The 21,065-nt window shown below is 44.2% G+C and overlaps 1 protein-coding gene and 1 long non-coding RNA gene across 2 annotated transcripts in view; one reads left to right on the top strand and one right to left on the bottom strand.

Moving 5' to 3' along the window:
- Positions 1 to 483: 483 nt before the first annotated feature.
- Positions 484 to 21,065, bottom strand: part of LOC122924959 (gastrula zinc finger protein XlCGF26.1-like) — a 125,386-nt gene continuing 104,804 nt past the window's right edge. The window contains exon 4 of the mRNA XM_044276502.1: positions 484 to 2,005. Coding sequence (XP_044132437.1) covers positions 1,544 to 2,005 — 462 coding nt within the window. The 3' untranslated portion in view covers positions 484 to 1,543. The remainder of the gene's footprint in view (positions 2,006 to 21,065) is intronic.
- Positions 9,568 to 19,976, top strand: LOC122925001. Its single transcript, XR_006387471.1, has 3 exons — positions 9,568 to 9,627; positions 19,512 to 19,624; positions 19,940 to 19,976. It is a non-coding gene; the product is annotated as an uncharacterized LOC122925001 (long non-coding RNA).

Genomic DNA, 21,065 nt, shown 5'->3' with positions numbered 1-21,065 from the left:
CGCTGTGAGAAAGTCAATATGTATCTAATTGTGTATCCAAGCTAAAGGCCGTATCTCATGTTGTATCCAGACTATAGGCTGTATCTTATCTTGTATCCAGGCTAGAGGTCATAACTTATTTTGCATCCAGGATAAAGGCTGCATCCCATCTTGTATGCAAGCTAGAGGCCGTATCTCATATTGTATCCAGGCTAGAGGCTGTATCTCATCTTGTATCCAGGCAAGAGGCCGTATCTCATCTTGTATCCAGGCAAGAGGCCGTATCTCATCTTGTATCCAGGCAAGAGGCCGTATCTCATCTTGTATCCAGGCTAGAGGCCGTATCTCATCTTGTATCCAGGCAAGAGGCCATATCTCATCTTGTATCCAGGCTAGAGGCCGTATCTCATCTTGTATCCAGGCTAGAGGTTGTAACTCATCTTGTATCCAGGCTAGAGGTTGTAACTCATTTTGTATCTAGGATAAAGGCCATATCCCATCTTGTATTCAGACTAGAGGCTGTATCTCATCTTGTATTCAGACTAGAGGCTGTATCTCATCTTGTATTCAGGCTAGAGACAGGTAATAAAGCCTCCTTTCTATTGCACAGTTTTCGCCAATAAACATATTCATCTGATTTTAAAATTGTAATTACTTAAGGCCATTTACACGAGTCATTAAAAAAATTGTTAAATCAATTAAGTGATCAATTATCAAGTAGTGCAACAGCAGTGAGCAATCGAACGACAAGCAATAATTAGTTTGAAGTTACTGCGATCCCTGAGAATAGGTAATCAATAAAAATAATTTGGACAACCCCTTTAATTAACAGATGTGACATCACCAGCGATTCCAACCACCGACATATTATTCAACTCCAGTATCTAGAATAGGTTTACCATTAAACCGCAGGAATGTACATGTGCAGCCTCTGGACAGTTCCTTTACATAGTGAAGCAGGGAGCCATTTGCTCCCTGCTTCACCACTCAACTAATCTCCATCGGATGGATGTGCCGATCATCAGAGAAGCAGGTAAGTATTTGTATTTTTTTTTCATGGAGCTGGAGAGGGCACTAGTGGCTAAAGGGGGGCACAGGGAGGACACAACTACTGTGAGGGGGCACAAAGGTGGCCAAAATTACTGCTAATGGGCACAACGGTGAGCATAACGGGTGCAGGAAAGTCTAACCACACCTCTGTGTTATGCCATAACAGTCACATAAAAGCCAACATTTGGAAATATGGTTGCAGGTCATATGCGTCTTTGTCATCATAGAACACAATGCAAGTCATGTGCCAATTAGGCCGATTTCTTGTTACAGCAAAATCTCAGCTGTAAAATAGCTACACAACAGCAAGACTTCTAAGATTTGCTGGCATGCTATACATGTTGCCATGTAGCCAGTTATTTACCTATCTCTGAATAACATGGGTGTAACATTTTTTTTAAACTTATAGTATTTTCTATAGTCCAAAAAATGAAGCATTTCTTCTGATCTGATGAGTTTTAGACTTTGATTTCCTTTTAAAACATTGTCAACATATAAAACATCAAAATGGCTTCTATCCTGTGTGACTTCTTTGATGCTTCTTAAATTTGGCTTTAGTAGTAAAACATTTCTCACACTCTGAGCACAAAAATTTCTTCTCTCTTGTGTGACTTCTCTCATGTATAACAAGACATGATTTCTGGGAAAAACATTTCCCACATTCTAAACAGGAATATGGCCTCTCTCCTGTGTGACTTCTCTCATGTTTAACAAGGCCTGATTTATCCGTAAAACATTTCCCACATTCTGAACACGAATATGGCTTCTCTCCTGTGTGACATCTCTTATGTGTAACAAGACTTACTTTCTGGGTAAAGCATTTCCCACATTCTGAACATGAATATGGTTTCTCTCCTGTGTGATTTCTCTGATGTATAACAAGGCTTGATTTCTGTGTAAAACATTTCCCACATTCTAAACATGAATATGGTTTCTCTCCTGTGTGAACTCTCTCATGCATAACAAAATGCGATTTCTTTGTGAAGTACTTTCCACATTCTGAACATGAGTATGGCTTCTCTCCCGAAGGATTTCTTCTGTGTGTAGAAATTTTTGGTGTTTTTATAAATTCTTTACCACAGTGAAACCTTTTATCCCCTTTCTGACCGGTACTTGCTGTAACAATCTGTGACTGGTCAGTGGAAGGTTCATGATGATTACAGCGATAATAAGGTAGGTTTGTACTGTGATGTCCTGGATGTATACTATGGATAATCAGATTTTCTCCTGAAGAACACTGCATGATATCTTCATCTTCTACTTTATAATTTAGTGATAATACAACATTTCCATTACAGTGTTTACTGGGATTTTCTGTGAAGATAAAAATTGGAGTTAGTGATTTGTTTTAAACTACAGAGTAGACAAATCTATAACATTCTTATTAAACTGGTAGTGGATTCAGCAGGAACTAGAGATGCAAGTCATTTATTTTAAATCCACTCCTGACTTTGGTTTAAACAACTGGACCAAAAATAGATTCCAACCTAATAAAGCTTTGTATAACACTCTGAAGTCCAGGATTCTGGTCTACATCAGGTCACCACTTTTATTACACAAACATAGCTAAAAAATGCGAAATCCCTGACCACGTTTGGCAATCAAACCTGCCTTCTCGCAACATATTTGGCCCTTCAATGCTAAGTGGGCATCACATTAAGGGTACGTTCACACGACTGTATTTATGGGTGCCCATCTGTTCTGCAAAATTTTTTCAATGGGGCCTCAAAAGATGCGGACAGAACACTGTGTGCTGTCCGCATCTGTACTTCTGTTACACAGCACCCCAAAAAAGATAGAATCTTGTCCAGAATAGGACCTGCTCTATCATAGGGCTCTCAGAACACACGCGGCTGGTATCCGTGTTTTGTGGATGTGCAATTTGCGGACCGTAAAACACATATGGTTGAGTGAATGTACCCTAATACAACAAATTAATTTAACACACATTCCTCAACAAAACTGCATTCATTATTAAGCAGATCTCTTACACCTGATGAAGCTGGTGGATTCACTACAAAAATACATGCCATAATGCCCACCTACAGCTTTACTAACAGGCATTTTTAGTGTTCCTCCTCCCCTGCTGAAATCTTGCACTGCTCAGTACAAGCTCCAGTCTCCCCGGCACTGCAGTGAAAGATCCGTCTTCTCCCAGCAGCAGCTGGAGTGTCGAATTAAAGCGTCTTAGGCGGGGTTCACACGGGCGAGATTTCCGCACGGGTGCAATGCGGGAGGTGAACGCATTGCACCCGCACTGAATCCGGACCCATTCATTTCTATGGGGCTGTGCACATGAGCGGTGATTTTCACGCATCACTTGTGCGTTGCGTGAAAAACGCAGCATGCTCCATATTGTGCGTTTTTCACGCAATTCAGGCCCCATAGAAGTCAATGGGGCTGCGTGAAAATCGCAAGCAAGTGCGGATGCAGTGCAATTTTCACTCATGGTTGCCAAGATGAAAGTCTATTCACTGTATTATTTTCCCTTATAACATGGTTCTAAGGGAAAATAATAGCATTCTTTAATACAGAATGCATAGTAGAAGGTCAATTGAGGGTTAAAAAATAAAAACAAATTAACTCACCTCCTCCTCTTGATCGCGTAGCTGCCGGTCTCTTCTTACTTTTTTAATCATGAGCTGCCGGCTAAAAGACCTGTGGTGACGTCACATCACATGGTCCATCACCGTGGTGATGGACCATGTGATTGGACCATGTGATGAGCTCAGTGACGTCGCCACAGGTCCTGAGGAAAGAACAGGAGACCGGCAGCTACGCGATCAATTGGAGGAGGTGAGTTAATTTTTATTTTATTTTTTAACCCTCAATTGAACTTCTACTAAGCATTCTGTATTAAGAATGCTATTATTTTTCCTTATAACCATGTTATAAGGGAAAATCTAGACTACAACTAACCCAAACCCGAACTTCATTGAAGAAGTTCGGGTCTGGGTACCACATTCAATTTTCTCTCACGCGCGTACAAAACGCATTGCACCCGTGCGATAAAAACTGAACAAAACTGACTGAAATTGCGTACCTAATCGCGCGGGATTGCCGCAATGCACCCGGGACGCATCCTGAGCCAAAACATGACAGCTTGTCACAATAAATGAGCCCTTACACAGTTCAGTCAACAAAAAAATGAAAAAAAGTTATGGCTCTGTAGAGGGAAGTCAGGTGGGCGTATGCATATGGATATATATATATGTATCTGCCCCTTCATTGATATGTGTAGGTATGTATGTATATGGACCCCTTTATATGGCCAATAGGGATATATATTCCCTGTATGGCCATGTATACACTCACCTAAAGAATTATTAGGAACACCATACTAATACGGCGTTGGACCCCCTTTTGCCTTCAGAACTGCCTTAATTCTACGTGGCATTGATTCCACAAGGTGCTGATAGCATTCTTTAGAAATGTTGGCCCATATTGATAGGATAGCATCTTGCAGTTGATGGAGATTTGAGGGATGCACATCCAGGGCACGAAGCTCCCGTTCCAGCACATCCCAAAGATGCTCTATTGGGTTGAGATCTGGTGACTGTGGGGCCATTTTAGTACAGTGAACTCATTGTCATGTTCAAGAAACCTATTTGAAATGATTCGAGCTTTGTGACATGGTGCATTATCCTGCTGGAAGTAGCCATCAGAGGATGGGTACATGGTGGTCATGAAGGGATGGACATGGTCAGAAACAATGCTCAGGTAGCCCGTGGCATTTAAACGATGGCCAATTGGCACTAAGGGGCCTAAAGTGTGCCCGGAAAACATCCCCCACACCATTACACCACCACCACCAGCCTGCACAGTGGTAACAAGGCATGATGGATACATGTTCTCATTCTGTTTACGCCAAATTCGGACTATATATATGGGCCTATAACTGCCCATGTATGCCCCAGGTTTATAATGAGTATATATGTGTATATAGGTGCGCCCCAAGTATCTATATACATATATATGTATATATACTTAAATGCAGCCAATTTTCCTAACCAGCCCCCTCCTGCATGCCAGTTCCTGCAGGGGTGGATATGCCTCCAGGTGGCTGGTGACTTCAAAGGCTAAAGGATCAATAGATCTGAGGCCTTTTGTTGAGTTTCTCCAGCTTATCAGCCTAGTACTATGCTCTGCCCCACCTTGTGTTTGTGACATGGCTGGGCGTGTTGTGCTGCTAGCCTCAGGGGGCCAACTGGCAGGCATACGTCACAGTCACACTATGATGACACATCCCTGAGGAGGGGGAGTCGAGCTGTTTCTGAGGCTGATATATGAGCCCCAAGCCAGGAACACGAGGTCTCTTGGAACTGGACTACAAACAGAGACACATGGGAACAGCTCCCTGGGATGTTTTTTCGCTGTTAACCCTTTTAAAAATTAAAATGTTTTAGCTAAAACTACATTTTATTGTTAACATGTAAATTTTTTATTTTCATGCCCCCAAATACTCACTGGCCCCCTGGCCATTTTTCTTTTTCCACTGATGTACCCGTCTGAGTGCCTGATCTATGGGGTGCTGCCTTGGACAGAGTTTAATGAAATAACTGGCACGTTTTGTGTAAGGGGGCGGGGCAAGAGAGAGGGGAAGTCACATGATCAGCAGAAAAGAAGCCTCGCCGCAGCATAGACGGACAGAATCCTCAGAAAGGGCAGTCTATTTAGCAAGTCACTTGTCTTATCAGGACAGTTTTAAAGCTGTTGTTTTTTTTCTTATTAGAAAAACCCCTTTAAATCATTACAGAGGAAATCACCAAAATGTCTGGATTTATCTGATGACAAGTCCAAAATGATGCTTAAAGTGTAAATGTCATGTTTTCATCAAAAATATCAATTTTAGCACATGTTACTGCTGCTGTTGCATTATGCATAAAGCAATCTTTAGTTTCTTCACATACCACTGTTTTCCTTGAGATTTCCCTTAGTTACGGCTGTTTTAACCTCTACAATATGAGGATCTTCTCAAGATGGCTCCTCTGCCAGTTCTCTGAGGCCAACACTGCTTTCCCTCACTTCCCATACACACTTGCTGTAGCCAGCAGCTCCCTGCCAGCCAATCAGATTGGATTACTGAGAGACACGCCTCCTCACTCTGAGGCCTCATGCAGGCGTGCAGTGTGAAGGACCGCCCCTCCGTCTTCCTAGCCGGAGACAGACAAGCCATAGCAACGGTCTTTTAAGGGAGCAGTGGAAAGGGACAGAGGACATCAATGAAAGCTGTTACTATAAGGTAATTACAGATCTTTTTACAATCATTGACAGACTAACTCAGGTATACACGCCGGGCTCTAATAGATCGGCAAATAAAAAAATATGACAGTTACACTTTAACCCTTTCCTGCACAATGTGGCACGTGTACATAACTGGCAGCATGTAATTCCAGAATAGTGTCGTACATGTGGCTTATCACTGACCGTCATGTCCTGCAGGAACAGCCGGGATCAGAGAAGAATCTGATCAGAGATCACCGTCAGCTGGATAAGGGGAACACTCCATGATGTGATGGGGACATCTCCAATCAGAGAGCAGCAGCCGGTGATCAGATTCTCCTCCAGCCCTGAAGGCACCAAGGACAGAACCTGAAGTCACTTTCTCCATTCATGATTCCATACCTGTGGTGACATCTCCTGGAATGTCCTCCTCCACCTCACTCTTACACGGGGGATCGCCCATCATCCGCTCTTCTATATCCTCCACTTTAATATCAGTCAGATCTTCCCCCTGATTTGTCATCTGTAACAATTCAGTACAATACAGCAGACAGGTGGGAAATCTAACAGATCCACAGAAGAGACCCCCACAATCTATGACCCTTCTATGACTGCAGGACCCCCCTATATAGATGTGTATAGGGCTCAGCTCCATCTACCTGAGGGTTCTCTGGGACCTTCTCCTCTGGACAGTCCTGGGAATACAGAGGACGGGGACATCTCTCTGGTGGATTTCTCCTCCTGGATCCATCTGTGGAGACACAAGCACACAGTGACTGAATACATGGCCTCCTGTAGATCTGTCTATAGATCAGACTCTTCTCTCAGCTGCTTCACTTCTAGGTTTAGTGATCGGAGGAAATAACATCAGAGGTTTTCCTGATATCTCCCTCTGACAGAAGCTCCGACGTCAGGCTCTATACAGTCACACAGGGGCGGACATTGCCCAGAAGCTCCATGTATAATCTACATTGTATACACTGCACATGACGGCTCTTACCCTGTGATATAAGAGGCTGGTGCTCCTCCATTACATGTCACTGCACACATGTGTATACACTGCACATGACGGCTCTTACCCTGTGATATAAGAGGCTGGTGCTCCTCCATTACATGTCACTGCACACACGTGTATACACTGCACATGACGGCTCTTACCCTATGATATAAGAGGCTGGTGCTCCTCCATTACATGTCACTGCACACACGTGTACACACTGCACATGACGGGTCTTACCTTGTGATACAAGAGGCTGGTGCTCCTCCATTACATGTCACTGCACACACGTGTCTACACTGCACATGACGGCTCTTACCTTGTGATATTAGAGGCTGGTGCTCCTCCATTACATGTCACTGCACACACGTGTATACACTGCACATGACGCTCTTACCTTGTGATATAAGAGGCTGGTGCTCCTCCATTACATGTCACTGCACACACGTGTATACACTGCACATGACGGCTCTTACCTTGTGATATAAGAGGCTGGTGCTCCTCCATTACATATCACTGCACACACGTGTATACACTGCACATGACGGCTCTTACCTTGTGATATAAGAGGCTGGTGCTCCTCCATTACATGTCACTGCACACACGTGTATACACTGCACATGACGGCTCTTACCCTGTGATATAAGAGGCTGGTGCTCCTACATTACATGTCACTGCACACACGTGTATACACTGCACATGACGGCTCTTACCCTGTGATATAAGAGGCTGGTGGTCCTCCATCATGGCCTCCTTGTACAGATCCTTGTGTCCTTCTATATACTCCCACTCCTCCATGGAGAAATAGACAGTGACGTCCTGACACCTTATAGGAACCTGACAACACAATGACACCGTCATCACCCAGACCCCTCCAGTGCTGTTACTGGAGAATTTCCCAGCATTCCCAGCAGTGTCACCTCTCCAGTCAGCAGCTCCATCATCTTGTGGGTGAGTTCTAGGATCTTCTGCTCATGTATCAGGGGGTGAGGGGGAGGCTCTGTGATGGGGGGAGGGGTCCTGCTCCGCCCTCCTGACTCCTGGAGATGGATGATGGGAGTCACACAGTCCCCCGATGTCTTCTTCACTATTGTGTACTCCTGTGGATGGAGAGAGACACTTAGGGAATAAACCCTTCAGGGGCCATGTGCTCTCCTCCGGCCCTCTCCTCCGGGTACAACGTGCCTACTTACCTCCTCATGGCTCCTACAACATGACTATTGGTCACATGATACATCACTCACCATATTGGGGGCTGATCTTCAGGTTCTCCATCACTTGGAAGGTCTGGAGGCCGTTCTCCAGGACCCTGGACTCTTCCTATCACTTCCTATGATGGATTCTCCTCCCCGATGTCTGACTTGTTACAGAATACAATACAGAGGAGAGAAATCTAGAAAAGTTTACCTCTCCGCTCAGCAGGGAGATGATCTCCAAGGTGAGGTCTAATATTCTTCTGCTGATCTGCTTCCTGTCCATCCTTGGTGGTCATTCAGGAGAAGAGGAGAGAACTGGAGGAGCTGGAGGCTTCTAGTACTGCAGGCGCCTTAATGAGAAGAGGAGAGGAAATCATCCAGGGGACAAGACCAGATGTCACCTCCAGAACCGCACTTCCTGAGCCTGGAGGGGCCCCGCTTCTCAGAGCCCCCACCACATGGATTTCAGGGGCCCCAACATGGAGATCTCATGGAGATCTCTGGTGGCTCCACTTACCTGCATTATGTTACCTTATCTTCATTAAGAGCGGATAGGAGGTGGCGAAGGACCTGTGATTATGTCACCGTAATTTGGTAAGTGCCTCAAAGGCTAAGTCCCACCCCCTGCACTGATCACATAAAGGTGACCTCATCACAGATTCTTCACCACCTCTTCTCCTTTCCACTGCTCAGATCCGCCTCCTGTACTGATCACATGATGGTGATATCATCACAGGTCCTTCACCACTTATTATGCTCCCCACTGGTGAGCCCCGCCCCTCCACTGATCACATGACAGTGACGTCACCCCAGGTCCTTCATCACCTCTTCTCCTCTCTAACTGCTGAGCCCCGCCCCCTGCACTGATCACATGACAGTGACGTCACCACAGGTCCTTCACCACCTCTTCTCCTCCCCACTGCTGAGCCCCGCCCCCTGCACTGGTCACATGTCAGTGACGTCTTCCAGGTCCTTCAGCTCTGGCAGTGCAGCAGATACTGGGCAGGTCCTGGTCGGTAGTCACTGCTGAGCCCCGCCCCGCCCCGCCCCCTGCACTGATCACATGACAGTGACGTCACCGCAGGTCCTTCAGCTCTGGCAGTGCAGCAGATACTGGGCAGGTCCTGGTCGGTAGTCAGGGCTCTTGTTCTCTCTGGTATCAGCCATTCCTCCAGCCTGCAGGTAAGATGAGCTGTGAGGAGACAGTGTGGTGGAGAGCTCAGACATGTCACCTCTGGAGATTCTCCTCCATTACACACAAGGAATCCTTCTCTGCTCCTCAGCTTAGTATGATAGGGGGAGGAGTAGTGGGGATAGTGGGGGTTGTCATCATTCGCTGCTGGATGAGAGAATCTGCTCCGTGTGAATGAGGTTTTCAGCTGCTAATTCTCATATATCGGGGGAAATCCATAATTTTATACAGAAACTTCCAGTGTCCTCCAGAATCCTCTTCCCCTCACAGGCCGGGCCCTATGGTTACCATGGAGACCGGCCCCGCCCAGCGAGTATGTGGCCCAGGGCTCATTAGTGGGGGAGGAGCCTGGAGGACGCTGTCAGTGGATAACTCCCATCATCTATATTCTCACGTCCTCATCATTCCTATTATGTGGCCGATGTGAAATGTGATGTAAAGGGTTAAGTCAGGACATGTCTGATGTCACAGACAGTCATAGACGCAGTCGGCGGCGGTGTGAGAGGGGATGATGGAGTAGTAGTAGTACTGTTGCCACCTTTCCTAACAAAAAATAAGTTAAGCTGCACCCAAAGGGGGCGTGGCTGTGGGGGCGTGGCTTAGGACAAGGTGTAATTTGACACCAATGTTTAGCTAATTTTCCCCAGGGGAATCCGTCCCCTTATTTTGACTATTCTCTGTACTAGGGCTCTCATGACACCAAACTTTTGATTCGATGCCATTCTATACCACGCAAAAAAACATAAAACACCGAAAAAGCCGCGTGCATTCCGCATTTTATGCAACGTCCGGCCCATAATCGAACAGTCCGATCCTATTTTTTGGGGGACAAGGTGACTAAAAAATGGTGAATTGCGCGGTTTCTTATTTAATTTTTTTCTGTTACGGCGTTCACCTCATAGGAGATTTTTTTATATTTTAATAGTTCTCACTTTTTTGGGTGTGGCGATATGTAACGTGTTTATTTATTGTTTATATATTTTATATGTAAAATTGGGAAAGGGGGTGATTTATACTTACTATTGTTTTTTTTGTTTGTCTTTTTTTTTACTTTTTATTTACAGAGGACCTTTTATGGTTTTTACTTATTCTAGACCCTGGCGCCACCAATTAAGATAAGTAACCTTTTAATACAGATACAGGAGACGAGTGCCGGCGGCACAATCACATAAAGCTGGCACCCGACCTCCATGATAGGGCGCTTCGATCCGCGGCAGTTAACCTCACACGTGCCGCACCTGAGGGGTTAACTGCCGCGGATCGCAGCGCCCTGTGGTAGAGGGCGGGTGCCGGCTATGTGATTCTGACGCTGGCACCCGCCGACTATATTTGTATTAATGGGTGAATTATCATCATTGGTGGCGCAGTGGCCACAGCCCCTCCCCTCCTCCGCCCCTCTCTCCTCTCATTGGTGGCAGCAGCGGCACAGGGAGGAGGGAGTGAGAGACCGCTTCTCCCCTGTGCTGCTGAGGAGAACATGGAGCACGCTAAGAGCAGCGCGCCCCATGTTCTGCGCAGTAGTGCAGCCTAGTATCGGTAAATGTCAAATCCCACAAAAGTGTCGATAATTCAATACCCGAAACAACCCTAATCTGAAGTAATACATGAGTCCTGCAAATAAAGAGTCCAGATCATTATAAGTATTAATAATGCCCCCATTAGTGCTCCCCATTATTAATAATGCCCCCATTAGTGCTCCCCATTATTAATAATGCCCCTATTAGTGCTCCCCATTATTAATAATGCCCCCATTAGTGCTCCCTATTATTAATATTGCCCCCATTAGTGCTCCCCATTATTAATAATGCCCCCATTAGTGCTCCCCATTATTAATAATGCCCCCATTAGTGCTCCCCATTATTAATAATGCCCCCATTAGTGCTCCCCATTATTAATATTGCCCCCATTAGTGCTCCCCATTATTAATATTGCCCCCATTAGTGCTCCCCATTATTAATATTGCACCCATTAGTGCTCCCCATTATTAATATTGCCCCCATTAGTGCTCCCCATTATTAATATTGCCCCCATTAGTGCTCCCCATTATTAATAATGCCCCCATTAGTGCTCCCCATTATTAATAATGCCCCCATTAGTGCTCCCCATTATTAATATTGCCCCCATTAGTGCTCCCCATTATTAATATTGCCCCCATTAGTGCTCCCCATTATTAATATTGCCCCCATTAGTGCTCCCCATTATTAATATTGCCCCCATTAGTGCTCCCCAGTAATATTAACCCTTAAAGGAGACGGCCATTTTTTGCAACTCTGACCAGTGTCACTTTATGTGGTAATATCTTTAAAACGCTTTGACTTATCCAGGCCGTTCTGAGATTGTTTTCTCATCACATATTGTACTTCATGACACTGGTAAAACTGAGTCAAAAAATTAAATTTTTATTTATAAAAAAAAAAATACCAAATTTATCCAAAATGTTGAAAAATTAGCAAATTTCAATTTCTCTACTTTTATAATAGATAATAATACCTCCTAAAATAGTTTTTACTTTACATTCCCCATATGTCTACTTCATGTTTGGATCATTTTGTGAATGCCATTTTATTTTTGGGGGACGTTAGAAGGCTTAGGCCCCTTGTAGACGAGCGTGTCCGGATTAGGTCCGGATGCGTTGCGTCTGCGATCAGGGAAAATCGTGCAAGTAGGTACGCAATTGTAGTCAGTTTTGATTGCGATTGCGTTCCGATGTTCAGTTTTTATTGCACGTGCGTGATAAAAATCTGACTGTGGTCCCCAGACCCGCACCCGGACTTCTCCACAGAAGTTCGGGCTTGGGATCGGTGTTCTTAGGATTTTATTATTTTCCCTTATAACATGGTCTTTAATACAGAATGCGAAGTAAAATGTAGACTGAGGTGTTAAAAAATTAAAATATTTAACTCACCTCACCTCATGTTTTTTAGCAATTCTTTTATTTATTTGTTGACGGTGTTTACCTGATGGGTTAGGTCATGTGATATTTTTATAGAGTCGGTCGATACGTACACAGCGATACCTAATATATCTACTTTTCTTTTTTTCCCTATTTTTTACAATTTTTTTTAACTTTATTTTGGGAAAAGGACATTTTGTTTTTTTTTACTTTTTTTTTGTAAAACTTTATTTCTTTAACTTTTTTCTCACTTTAATTTTTGTTCCACTCTGGGACTTCAACTTTTGGGGTTCTGATCCCCTGTACAATGCTTTACAATACTTCTGTATTGTAAAGCATTGGCTGTAAGTGTATTACCAGTGTCATGCAGGGGGCTGGATCTCACAGGTATCGGCTGCCTTCCCTGCCATCGGATCCCCGTCACGGCAGCACAGGGACCCGATGGAAGCTCCCTCCCTCTCCATACATCGCACGTGCTGCGGTCAGTGCGGACCGCGGCACATCTAAGGTTAATGCGCTGGCATCGGTGCCGGCGCATACAGCAGGGGTCCGGCTATCAGTGCCGGATTCCTGCCGCTGATTGGGCGGGCGCAGCTCCTGCACCAGTCTAATCAGCGCGCCGTACATGTACGGCGCTGGTCCTTAAGTCACGGACACCAGCACCGTACATGTACGGCATGGGTCCTTAAGGGACTAATACCCCCATTAGTGCCCTGAGTAATATTAATGCCCCCATTAGTGCCCCCCAGTAATATTAATACCCCATTAGTGCCCCGAGTAATATTAATGCCCCCATTAGTGCCCCCCAGTAATATTAGTGCCCCCAGTAATATTAATGCCCCCATTAGTGCCCCCAGTAATATTAATGCCTCCATTAGTGCCCCCAGTAATATTAATGCCCCCATTAGTGCCCCCCAGTAATATTAATGCCCCCATTAGTGCCCCCAGTAATATTAGTGCCCCCAGTAATATTAGTGCCTCCATTAGTGCTCCCCGTTATTAATAATACCCCCATTAGTGTCTCCCAGTAATATTAATGCCTGTCACATGGATTATCACTATTAAAGTAAAACTATTGCAGAGAAATCTCGTGTTGGCGAAGTACCAAAGACTGCCTGCGCCTGCGCACTTCATGTTTAACTGAGGGCATCAGCCTCAAATGTGTCACTGGGCGTGCGCCTGCGCAAGATTTCTCCGCGTAGCTGAAGGCAAGTATAAGCGGCGCTATCTCGCGTCAGTGAGCAACTGTGCTGATGGAGGCATGGAGTTTCAGCCCAGGTGTGCCTGGGCTCTGCTGGAGGGCGGGCCTGGGCACTGGATGGGGGCGTTCCTGGGCACCTTACTGCCTTATTTGCATATCATACAAAGATGATTTTCGCAGGATAGAAACAAGAGACACGCAAAATGAAAGGTACTTCAGGGTACTTCTACATGGCAGTAGTTTTACTTTAATAGTGATAATAATTCATGTGACAGATTTCCTTTAATTCCTCCATTAGTGCCCCCAGTAATATTAGTGACTCCATTATTGCCCCCCAGTATTAACCCCCTCAGCCCCCCTAGCTTAAACCCCCTTAATGACCAGACCACTTTTTACAATTCTGCACTACACTACTTTCACCGTTTATTGCTCGGTCATACAACTTACCACCCAAATGAATTTTACCTCCTTTTCTTCTCACTAATAGAGCTTTCATTTGGTGGTATTTCATTGCTGCGTACATTTAAAAAAAAAATTGTTATTAATCGAAATTGACCGAATTTTTTGCAAAAAAATGACATTTTTCACTTTCAGTTGTAAAATTTTTCAAATAAAACTACATTTCTATATAAATTTTTCTCTAAATTTATTGTTCTACATGTCTTTGATAAAAAAAATGCAATAAGTGTATATTTATTGGTTTGCGCAAAAGTTATAGCGTTTCCAAACTATGGTACAAAAATGTGAATTTCCGCATTTTGAAACAGCTCTGACTTTCTGAGCACCTGTCATGTTTCCTGAGGTTCTACAATGCCTAGACAGCATAAACACCCCACAAAGGACCCCATTTCGAAAAGTAGACACCCTAAGGTATTCGCTGATGGGCATAGTGAGTTCATAGAACTTTTTATTTTTTGTCACAAGTTAGCGGAAAATGATGATTTTTAATTTATTTATTTTTTCTTACAAAGTCTCATATTCCACTAACTTGTGACAAAAAATAAAAACTTCCATGAACTCACTATGCCCATCACAAAATACCTTGGGGTGTCTTCTTTCCAAAATGGGGTCACTTGTGGGGTATTTATACTGCCCTGGCATTTTAGGGGACCTAAAGCGTGAGAAAAAGTCTGGAATCCAAATGCCTAAAAAATGCCCTGTGAAATCCTAAAGGTGCTCTTTAGAATTTGGGCCTCTTTGGGCACCTAGGCTGCAAAAAAGTGTCACACATGTGGTATCGCCATACTCAGGAGAAGTAGGGCAATTTTTACATATACCCATGCTGGGTGAGAGAAATATCTCTCTAAAAGTCAACTTTTCCCATTTTTTCATACAAAGTTGTCATTTTAGAGAGATATTTCTCACCCAGCATGGGTATATGTAAAAAGACACCCCAAAACACATTGCCCAACTTCTCCTGAGTACGTCGATACCACATGTGTGACACTTTTTTGCAGCCTAGGTGTGCAAAGGGGCCCAAATTCTAAAGAGCACCTTTAGGATTTCACCGGGCATTTTTTACGCATTTGGATTCCAAATTACTTCTCACGCTTTAGGTCCCCTAAAATGCCAGGGCAGTATAAATACCCCACAAGTGACCCCATTTTGGAAAGAAGACACCCCAAGGTATTCCGTGAGGGGCATGGCGAGTTTCTAGAATTATTTTTTTGGCACAGGTTAGCGGAAAATGATTTTTTTTTATTTTTTTATTACAAAGTCTCATATTCCACTAACTTGTGACAAAAAATAAAATTTTACATAAACTCACCATGCCCCTCACGGAATACCTTGGGGTGTCTTCTTTCCAAAATAGGGTCACTTGTGGGGTATTTATACTGCCCTGGCATTTTAGGGGCCCTAAAGCGTGAGAAGAAGTCTGGAATCCAAATGCGTAAAAAATGCCCTGTGAAATCGTAAAGATACTCTTTGGAATTTGGGCCCTTTACGCACCTAGGCTGCAAAAAAGTGTCACACATGTGGTATCGCCGTACTCAGGAGAAGTAGGGCAATGTGTTTTGGGGTGTATTTTTACATATACCCATGCTGGGTGAGAGAAATATCTCAGTAAATTGACAACTTTGTATAAACAAATTTAAAAAGTTGTCATTTACAGAGATATTTCTCACACACAGTATGGGTATATGTAAAAATACACCCCAAAACACATTGCCCTACTTCTCCTGAGTACGGCGATACTACATGTGTAACACTTTTTTGCAGCCTAGTTGCGCAAAGGGGCCCAAATTCCAATGAGAATCTTTACGATTTCACAGGGCATTTTTTACGCATTTGGATTCCAAACTACTTCTCACACTTTAGGTCCCCTAAAATGCCAGGGCAGTATAAATACCCCACAAGTGACCCCATTTTGTGGCACAAGTTAGCGGAAAATGTTTTGTTTTTTTTTTCTCTTACAAAGTCTCATATTCCACTAACTTGTGACAAAAAATAAAATTTTACATGAACTCGCCATGCCCCTCACGAAAAACCTTGGGGTGTCTTCTTTCCAAAATGGGGTCACATGTGGGGTATTTATACTGCCCTGGCATTTTAGGGGCCCTAAAGCGTGAGAAGAAGACTGGAATATAAATGTCTAAAAAATTTTACGCATTTGGATTCCGTGAGGGGTATGGTTAGTTAATGTGAGATTTTATTTTTTGTCACAAGTTAGTGGAATATGAGACTTTGTAAGAAAAAACAAAAAAATTAATAAAATCTATTTCCGCTAACTTGTGACAAAAAAAAAAAAAATCTTCTATGAACTTGTGGATCCGCAAAACACATACGGACGTCTGAATGGAGCCTGACAGGGGGGTTATCAGGGAGTCTATATGGGGTGATCACCCCCCTGTCATTGATCACCCCCCTGTAAGGCTCCATTCAGACGTCCGTATGTGTTTTGTGGATCCGCAAAACACGAACGGACGTCTGAATGGAGCCTTAAAGGGGGGTGATCAATGACAGGGGGATGATCAGGGGTTAATAAGGGGTTAATAAGTGACAGGGGGGGTGTAGTGTAGTGGTGTTTGGTGCTACTTTACAGAGCTGCCTGTGTCCTCTGGTGGTCGATCCAAGCAAAAGGGACCACCAGAGGACCAGGTAGCAGGTATATTAGACGCTGTTAACAAAACAGCGTCTAATATACCTTTCAGGGGTTAAAAAAATCGCATCTGGAGGAGCTGGAAAAGTGGGCCAAATTACCCCTTTCACTCTTTGGCAGAGCTCACCTCTTGAAAATAGTGAGTTTTGCAAGACTACTCTATCCTATCCAGACGATACCCCTTTTGTTAACGCATATCGACGTTAACAGGATCCAGCGAGCGTTTGTTTCCTTTGGCAGGGTAAGCGACCTAGAATCGCATATGACAAACTGTGCCTCACCAAATGGGAAGGTGGACTTCAGATGCCGTCCATCAGAGGATATAATTTAGCCTCCTTGTTTAGGCACGCTAGGGACTGGTTGAAAGGGACTTCGCATTTTTCTAATACCCCCCTGGAAAGTGAATTAGTAGCACGTTGGGATTTAATAGCTCTTTTACACACTAGAGTGAGAGATCTCCCTATGCCGCTCAAGAACTATGTAGTTCTGAGGGATACCCTGGCAGCATGGCGGAATATACGAAAGTTGTATAAACTACCCATGTACATTACTTCATATATGCCATTATGGACTCTCCCTGCATTCCAGGAAGGCAGGCGATCAAGCCTATTCCAGCTGTGGAAGAGTAAAGGAATACTCACATTACAGCACCTACTGAGCGACGGGGGTACTGAACTCCTCACATGGCCCGCTGTTCAATCTAAATACCAGATCCCTGCTTCCCATTTTTTGTCATACAAGCAAGTACATTCCTATTGTGTGGCCCAATCAGCGAAATTAGGTGACTCTGAGAAATTAACTTGGTTCGGAGCCCTGGTGGGAACTCAGGACTTCTCATTATCGGATCTCTATAGGAGAATGCAGAACATTCTATCTACTCCATTAGGTGAGGCAGTATATAAGAGGTGGGAGGAAGAATTAGGGGGCGACACAGTCACTTCCATGCTGAGAGAAGGGATGGAGAGAGTGAGACAGGCGATAGCCAGTGAAACGTGGAGGGAGATGCACTTTAGGATACTACACAAGGCAACGTACGCCTTTGATCTGACCTATAGGGATGCACCAGCGCATTACTTGAGATGGTGCCCCAAATGCCTACAGCAAAAAGCTAACCTGCTACATGGTCTATGGCATTGCCCCAACTTAAAGCCTTTATGGGAAGAAACCGTCGAATATATCCAGCAGGTGTGGGGGATAAAGCCACAGTTGACACCTTTACACTGCATTTTCCACTACATACCACTAGATGACAAAGGCGAAATATCCCACTCAACTCAAGTTAAGGACATCCATTTGTTCCTTCTGGCAGTTACAAAGACCATACTCAGGCACTGGATATACCCCACGGTTCCCACACTTCAGGAGGCAATGGGGGCGATGAAATATATTATGTACTTAGACAGACTAGAGGTGGAACATAGCAAAGAAAGGTCTGCAAAACAATTTTTCAGTACATGGAAAAAGTTTATTGTGCATTCGCTGACAATAGAAGAAAAAAAAGAGGTAGTCATGCCCTTTGTGCACACACAATGGTACCTAGAAGGGAAATTGAAGGGGACGTTAGAAGGATTAGAGGTAGTCTAAGGCCTAAAAGTGGGGGACGTTAATATATGGCACCGATCAGTCCTTTATGATATAATGACTTGGAAGTAAATTGCCCGAGAGTACTTCTGGGATACATTGTCATGACATTGTGAGTTGGGAAACAGTTGAAAGGGACTTCGGGGGAGGGGGGGTCTGTTTATTATCTGGGGGGGACTTTATAAAAGAAAATGAAAAATTCGGAAATATCTTCATATGTATCAAATGTGCTTAAATTTTACCTGCGTGCACGAGTAATATATGTGATGTATTGACTGTACATTGCTCATCTTTCCGAAATAAAAATTGTTTAAAAATAAATAAATAAATAAATCGCATCTTCAGCCTGCCAGCGAATGATCGCCGCTGGCAGGCTGTAGATCAGCTAGTTTACCTTCCGATCCTGTAAACGCGCGCTCCTTTGTGCTCGCGTTCACAGGATATCTCGTGTCTCGCGAGACGACACGCCGGCGCATCAAGGGGGAATGAATCGACCGCCTGCGGAACGCAATCCTGCTTTCGGCGGCCTGGAGGCGGTTAATGATGTCCTCATTAGTGCTCCAGTTATAATAATGCCCCTATAACTACCCCAGTAATATTAATGCCTCCATTAGTGCCCCCCAGTATTAATAATGCCCCCATTGGTGCCTTCCAGAATTAATAATGCCCCCATTAGTTTCCCCAGTAATATTAATGCCTCAATTAGTGCCTTCCAGAATTAATAATGCCCCCATTATGGCCCCCAGGAATATTAATGCCCCAAGAAATTTTAATGCCCCCATTAGTAACCCCCAGAATTAAGTATGCCCTCATTAGTGACCTCCAGTACTAGTAATGCCTCAGTTAGAGCCCCCCAGAATTAATAATGCCCCATTAGTGCCCCCAGTAATATTTATACCTCCTTTAGTGCCCCCAGAATTCATAATGCCCCCATTAGAATCCCCAGTATTAATGATGCCCCCACTAGTAGTGCCCCCCAATAATATCAATGCCTCTTTTAGTGCTCCCCTGAATTAATAATGCCTCCTTCTCTGCTGGTGAAAAAAAAATATATAAAACTCATCTCATCCATTTAATTAACCTTTATTCCTTCATGAAGAAAACCAGCAATACGAGCCTTCTCCTGAATGACCACCAAGGATGGACAGGAAGGAGATCAGCAGAAGAATATTAGACCTCACCTTGGAGATCATCTCCCTGCTGAGCGGAGAGGTAAACTTTTCTCGATTTCTCTCCTCCTTATTGTATTCTGTAACAAGTCAGACATCGGGAAGGAGAATCCATCATAGGAAGTGAAAGGAAGAGTCCAGGGTCCTGGAGAACAGCCTCCAGACATTTCAAGTGATTGAGAACCTGGAGATCAGCCCCCAATATGGTGAGTGATGTATCATGTGACCAGTGACCAATAGTCATGTTGTAGGAGCCATGAGAAGGTAAGTAGGCACGTTGTACCAAGGAGGAAAGGGCCAGAGGAGAGCACATGGCCCCTGAAGGGTTTATTCCCTAAGTGTCTCTCTCCATCCACAGGAGTACACAATAGTGAAGAAGACATCGGGGGACTGTGTGACTCCCATCATCCATCTCCAGGAGTCAGGAGGGCGGAGCAGGACCCCTCATCCCATCACAAAGCCTCACCCCCTGATACATGAGCAGAAGATCCTAGAACTCACCCACAAAATGATGGAGGTGCTGACTGGAGAGGTGACACTTCTGGGTATGCTGGGAAATTCTCCAGTAACAGCACTGGAGGGGCCTGGGTGATGATGGTGTCATTGTGTTGTCAGGTTCCTATAAGGTGTCAGGATGTCACTGTCTATTTCTCCATGGAGGAGTGGGAGTATATAGAAGGACACAAGGATCTGTACAAGGAGGCCATGATGGAGGAGCACCAGCCTCTTATATCACAAGGTAAGAGCCGTCATGTGCAGTGTATACACGTGTGTGCAGTGACATGTAAGGGGGGAGCACCAGCCTCTTATATCACAAGGTAAGAGCCGTCATGTGCAGTGTATACACGTGTGTGCAGTGACATGTAATGGAGGAGCACCAGCCTCTTATATCACAAGGTAAGAGCCGTCATGTGCAGTGTATACACGTGTGTGCAGTGACATGTAATGGAGGAGCACCAACCTTTTATATCACAAGGTAAGAGCCATCATGTGCAGCTCCAAACCACAATGCTCCATTCACCAACCCCAAACTAAGATCCTCCTTTTGAGTTAAAATGATGTTCAGTTGGTGTTGAAGGCACACTGTGCTGGTGGAGTGCAGGGCCGGCTGCCAGACATGGTCGGGCTTTTCAAAGTCGGGCTTTTTTTTTTAAGTTGTGATTTACTGTATGTAATAAAAGTCATGGTTGGGTGTAAATCAGAAGGTTGAACTTTGTTATGAAGTTGTAAAAAGCTTTCTAAGGCTGGAATCACACATGCAGTTTTTGGTGCAGTTTTTTTTTCGAAAAAGCCAGAACTGGATTCAAAATGTATGCCTTAGTGCAGGATCAACTCCCAGCCTAATGTGAAAGTTATAAGTTTGTATACTCTTTAGTTTTGGAAAAATAACACAAATTTAATTTTTACCTTAACAGAAAATCACAGTAAAAATACTGAAAATGTCATGTTACCACTAGAGAATGAAGATATCCTGCAGCGCTCTT

This window comes from Bufo gargarizans, chromosome 1, assembly GCF_014858855.1.
Source record: "Bufo gargarizans isolate SCDJY-AF-19 chromosome 1, ASM1485885v1, whole genome shotgun sequence".
Lineage (NCBI taxonomy): Eukaryota > Metazoa > Chordata > Amphibia > Anura > Bufonidae > Bufo > Bufo gargarizans.
The sequence above is the reverse complement of the archived record's forward strand: the minus strand, read 5'-3'. Positions and strand labels throughout refer to the sequence as shown.